The sequence below is a fragment of the Epithele typhae genome (assembly GCF_022376455.1).
Source record: "Epithele typhae strain CBS 203.58 chromosome Unknown BXZ73scaffold_142, whole genome shotgun sequence".
NCBI lineage: Eukaryota > Fungi > Basidiomycota > Agaricomycetes > Polyporales > Epitheliaceae > Epithele > Epithele typhae.
The window spans coordinates 51,403-56,781 of NW_025954333.1; the positions used below are offsets into that span (position 1 = coordinate 51,403).

The 5,379-nt window shown below is 56.8% G+C and overlaps 1 protein-coding gene across 1 annotated transcript; it reads right to left on the bottom strand.

The window, feature by feature from the left end:
- Window positions 1-3,199: 3,199 nt before the first annotated feature.
- On the bottom strand, window positions 3,200-5,163 carry BXZ73DRAFT_82890 (uncharacterized protein; the record flags this gene model as incomplete). Its single annotated transcript, XM_048023805.1, has 4 exons — window positions 3,200-3,267; window positions 3,321-4,535; window positions 4,611-4,640; window positions 5,106-5,163. 4 exons carry the CDS (start codon window positions 5,161-5,163, stop codon window positions 3,200-3,202), a joined length of 1,371 nt encoding a protein of 456 aa, XP_047871361.1.
- Between the last annotated feature and the right edge of the window lie 216 nt (window positions 5,164-5,379).

Here is a 5,379-nt window from a genome sequence, read left to right on the forward strand (position 1 = left end):
CACATCGACTTATTACATCATTCCGATGGATAGAAACTGTGGCCTAGAAGTGGCATATCGACGACAAGGGGGCCCTCTTCACATGACCATCGACGGACTCACATATTCACGTCCGCTCTAGACTGCGCCTTTGCGCTGGTGTTGTGCGCCTTACTGAGCGAGTTCCAGCTGTGCCTCCACTTTACTCCAGACAAACAACATTGTCACAAAGCAGACCGTACCACATCAAAATGGGTACACGACTTCCGAGACCACAATCATGAACACCAAAAACATGGTTCCTCTCGGTGGCCCCGCCTTACTCCTGCGATCTTTTCGCATCTTCTCACCCTCGAGTGCGCTCGAGGCCACGGATACAACTGTCGTAGCAGCGTGGACCCCGCACCAACCAGCCCACCCGAGAGGACAATGACGATGTCATGCCACAATAGCATCCTATCGTCATCGCCTCTCCAGCTTCCCCATCCGGACGTACACCCAAAATCCTGTTACTCCATGACATCAGGGACGAATGAGTCAACGGAAGAGGCGAGTGGCGGAGTTCCCAGTGCGTAAATTCACCATTGTTCTCCGCCTCGTGGTGCGGCGAACCCGCCTCTCCTTATCCGGACACGCGCGCACAGGGCCGTCGCGTCACAGATTCTGCCCTTCCTCTCGGCCGCGACCGCCGCCTCCCGAAGTCGCGACCATAGGGCACATAGAACTCGACTGGCGTACAATCTCGGGAGACCCACATGTGCGGGATCCTAAGCGAGGTATGTCGCCTCCAGACTCTAGACCTTTCGCTGAGCAGACACAGCGGTCTCTCGACCGCTGCCTCTGCACAGAGCCCCATTGAGCCAACTCGCATCTTCCTCCCGTTAAATAGCGGAAAGCAGATTCTCACCATCTACATCGAACATCATTGAACAACACTGCCCGCTACCAGAAGATAGCATCGAGGGGTGTGTGGCGTGGCATCAGACCGCGCCGGAGGAGCAGTATCTGCAAAGTATTCTGTGAGTACTGTCTCGACCGAAGCATCGGACGGCTCTCAACTCGACGCTTGTTGCCGAAGAGCCAGGCCAGATCTCGAGCAGAGGCTCTTGCTGTCTAGTCTGGAGGCCAGAAACCCGAAGGAATGTCAATATAGCTTACCGAAAGAACGAACAGCTGACGACAATGCCCACAGTAATTTCCCCGTTATGCCACAATGAACATGCCCGAGCGAACCCGTTCCACCGAGCTTCCAGGCCGTTCAGTGTGGAATGGGTCATGTTTTGTTGGGATTCCTTCGGGATGTCGGAGTCCTGTGAGTAACTCAGCCCATCTTACCGTCAACGTTGCTCGTTCGCCGCAGAAGTGCACCACCTCCTAGCTGCATCCAAGGTCTGCTCAGCTTTGCAAACTGCAACGGCTCACGCAGACGGTAAGTAGCGCCCAGAGAGACGATTTCGAAAACTCACCTGATCCTTCTCGTTCTCAGAACCCGCTTACGACGCACGTATGAGGTAGATATGTCACAGGATCCTCAGAAGGCAGACTTGGACCGGATGGAGAGGGATGAGAAGTCGCGGGGCAAGCCGTGCCAACAAGCGGCAGCGCCAACCTGCTTGTCCTCCTACCACCACCACCCCGGATATCCCCCGTCCCTGTCCTCGTTTCCTCCTCTCTCTCTCCGGGCGTAACCTCACCACATCTGGAACGCCATCTGCGCTGCATGGTTCCCCCTTTCGCCGCCGACGTGCTCGTCTTCCTCGCCACGTCACCCTCTGTCCCGGACACCGTTGTTTTCGCCACCCCCGTATACACCGACCCTCCCTTCACCAAAGGCAATCCACCCATCATATCTAGAGGAAGGACGTTCTCACAATCGGTAGATGTGCTCGGGTGCCGAAAGAATACAGTGGAGGATAATGGGTAACCGGTATGTTCCGCATCGTTACTGCTATCGTAGTAGCCCGTTCCCCCCAATATGTGCATTTTCTCTTCCAATCTTCCCCGCATATAGCCCGTGTTGTGCTGTGCTTCGAGTAGCACCGTCCTTTTGGCCCACGAGTAGAGTCGACATCGTGACTGCATAGCGTTTTTCTGATGCTCTCCCGCATGAGCACCCTCCTGTTCACAGACGGTCCAGCGACACCTGCGTCCCCGCCCGTCGTTGTGCCTCTAAGCCGACCTAGCCGCATACGCTCCGTCGCTCTCTCTCCATCCGCCTCGTTCCGGCACGTAGGCATTGGGGCACTGTGAGTGCGTCGCTTGGTTATCGGCGAGCTTTCTTTGTCAGGTCGTCGCACGCGCAGGGCATATGTCACTGCGAACCTACTACCGCCGAACAACTGCTCCTCGCTGGCACGCCGAGACTACAGTCCCACCCGCACATAGTTTCCCCTGCGCGCACGCTAAATTGAATGGAAGTCGTGCACCTCGCGTCCCATCCGCAGGACAGGGGTCAATATTTCAATCGTCGCGCCTTCTTGCGTCAGAGCCCCACTCTCGGACCTCGGAGCGGGTGTACCTCTTGAATCGTTCCTGTCTGACGCGAGGCCTGGGCTGTAGGGACATGCTGCGCACGAGAAGTCGGAGGATGGGCTTCGAAAATTGCGGGATATACGTGCCGGCTACCGGCCCGGCGCCCTGATCAGTCGTCGAGCGCTGGACAGCGAGACTTAGCCAACGTGCTCTGTAACTGCGCTTTCGTTCGAAACTAACTGAAAGAATCTTCAGAGATGCTGGCCCAGGTCACGCCGGACGAGCCTGTTGTAGATTTCACAGCAGCCAGCGCACGCGAGACGGTTCGTGCTCGCCGGTTCGAATGTGCAGAGCTGTTAACCGGCACGAATGGGAGTGGGGTATTTCAAAGATGTGGGATTTCAGAGTAGTATACACGAGTGGAGGCATAGAGATATGGGAGTACAGATACTCTTATATTATATGTACACTATGTGACCGAAATCCTTGGTATGTGTGGGATCGTTGTGGTCAAGATGGTGAGGATTATACGTGGAACAAAGTCCAGGACGTGAGTGGAGACGTCAAAGTTAGTGTAGCGTGGCCGCGGTGTATTATTGTCGACCTCTACGCGATCGAGCCTTTGCCCGAGGGGCCGGAAGCTCCCACACAACTTCATCCCTTCAGATCGATACGTCAGTGCTGAACACCAGTAGTCATGGCGAGAATGGCGCACCATTCCTGCGCCCTCCAAGGCAATTCATCCCATTCACCGCCGCATCCTACGCTCAAGGGCGTCCCTCCTGAGCTCGTTCATCCTCTGGGTGTACTCCGAGACTGAAAGCACGTCAGCCGGCAGTCGCAGGCCTCGAGCGACCGCATGCACTCACGCGAAAGCACGCACTCCCCCTTCTTGACGTGAGTCGTCACATGGCCCGGCAGGGAAAAGTGCCGCGCGCACCCGGGGCAGCAGAACCGCCAGCCAAGGTGCACGATCTGGATGTGGTCCATGATCCCCTTGAGCGACTCGAACGGCCGCTCGACCTTGCACCCGGAGAACATGCACGTCCACGCCGTCGCGCCCCCGGGAAAGTGCGACTTGACGTGGCTGAGCGCGTGCTTGGGGTGCTCCGGGAGAAGGAGGCCGTTGTGGGAGCAGCCCGGCCAGGTGCACGTCATCATGTTCATCACGTATGGGTCGAGGATCGCTTTGGAGGCGATGGTGCTGATGTTCTTCCGGCTTGTGCGGGGAGTGCGCGTGGCGGTCTTGACAGAGGGCGGGGGGAGCTGTTGAGCCGCGGTGAGGGCTTCCCAAGCGTCAGGGGCGGGTGAAGGAATGCCGGAGGATCCGGGAGAGGACGACGATGTCGAGAGAGAGGGTGTTGTCGTCGTGGATGGAACAGGAGGAAAGGTTTCCTGGTGGAAGGAGATCGACGGAAACTCGGGGAAGAACTGTGCGGGTGGAGGTGCCGGGAGAGTGTACGGAACGAAAGAGTCTGACGAAAACGCGAATTCCTGAATGGGATCGTTGAGGACGTTCACGGTGTGCTGTTCGCCTCCTTCAGCCATACGTTGCGTGGATTCTTGCACGATATTCTCCCAGAAGTCGAGTGGAAGCTGCTCGGTTGTATCGATAGTGCTTGAGCCGGAGAGTTCGATCCCGTTCGGCGTGTACAACGCGGGCGCGCCCTGGTCCGCATGTCCAACTATCACGTTCCACTGATCCACAGATACAGCCCTCTGGAAGTCATCAGGACTGTTATGGAAGAGAGTAGTATAGCCTTGAGCGGGAGCTACACATGCCGTAGGAGGCTCCGGCGGAGCGAGAATGTGGAGATTGAGGTTGTGGAACGTGTGGTTGTGAGCGTGTGGTGCAGGTACGGCAGTACTAGTGGTGGAAGCGGCAACAGAATATGCGTGGACGAAGGGGAGTGTGCATCCGCTTGAGTGAGCTGGCTGTTCAGAGGGGTAGGGTGCAAGTCGCCCTCGCTCCTTGTCGTAGTTGTCGTAGTTGGTCGTTGTTTTGGCGAATCCCTGGGCGGTCTGCACGGTGGACTTCCTCATCTTCAGCCGCGTTGACGTTTCGTGGCCTTCAGAAGTGCGCTCTAACACAAAAAACGCGGGGGGACTCCACAGAGGTCGGCGATCATGGCAAGGTGAAGTGAAGCTCATGTACTCACCTGAGAATCGACGGCGTCGCAGTATACAGCCTACGAAACGGGAAGATAACCAGAGTAGTTTTTGGATATTGTAGCGAGGTCTTGCTAGTGAAGTGTGAACTACGGGGCGACGACGCGAGGATGGAAGAAGGAAGAGCGCGGGACCCACGCCCGCGAGTTGAACTTCGCCCGGCGTCTGCACCTGCACGAGGCCATCAATAGGAGCATACAAACACGTCTCGCACCTTATGTTACTCCGATAACACGTACTTCATCCGCTAATCGATCCACGTAAGCTCAAAGACGAGGACGAGGCTGTTTCTGACTTCGCGGCGCAGATAGAACGTGAAGTGGGGAAGACATCGAGGCCGTGAGGTCCCGCACCGCCAGGGCGTTCATGGCTCCCACCACACTGACCTCCCCATTTACGTGCATACACCTTCCACAAAAAAAGGACCGACAAAGAAAGATACAGCAAGCTCAGATACCACAATCACTGCCCCCCAGACTACGTACCACACAGTGGCGCAGCGCTGTGGGGATTTGTGGAACCCGTGTCCACCGGATCGCCCATGCAAACTAACAAGGGCGCTGTTGCAGCGACGCAGGACTCTATCTCCGCTCTTCCTCATACTGTCATGCGACCGCCCGGTATCCAACGACTTTCCTCAACTATCTCATCACAGTGGTTCGGAGTGAGACGGCGGTAGGGACGCGGATCCTTCACGGTGCGTTTTCCCGTCTGTCTCTCGCACATATTCCCCCTACGCCCGAAGTGTCTCACAGAGAC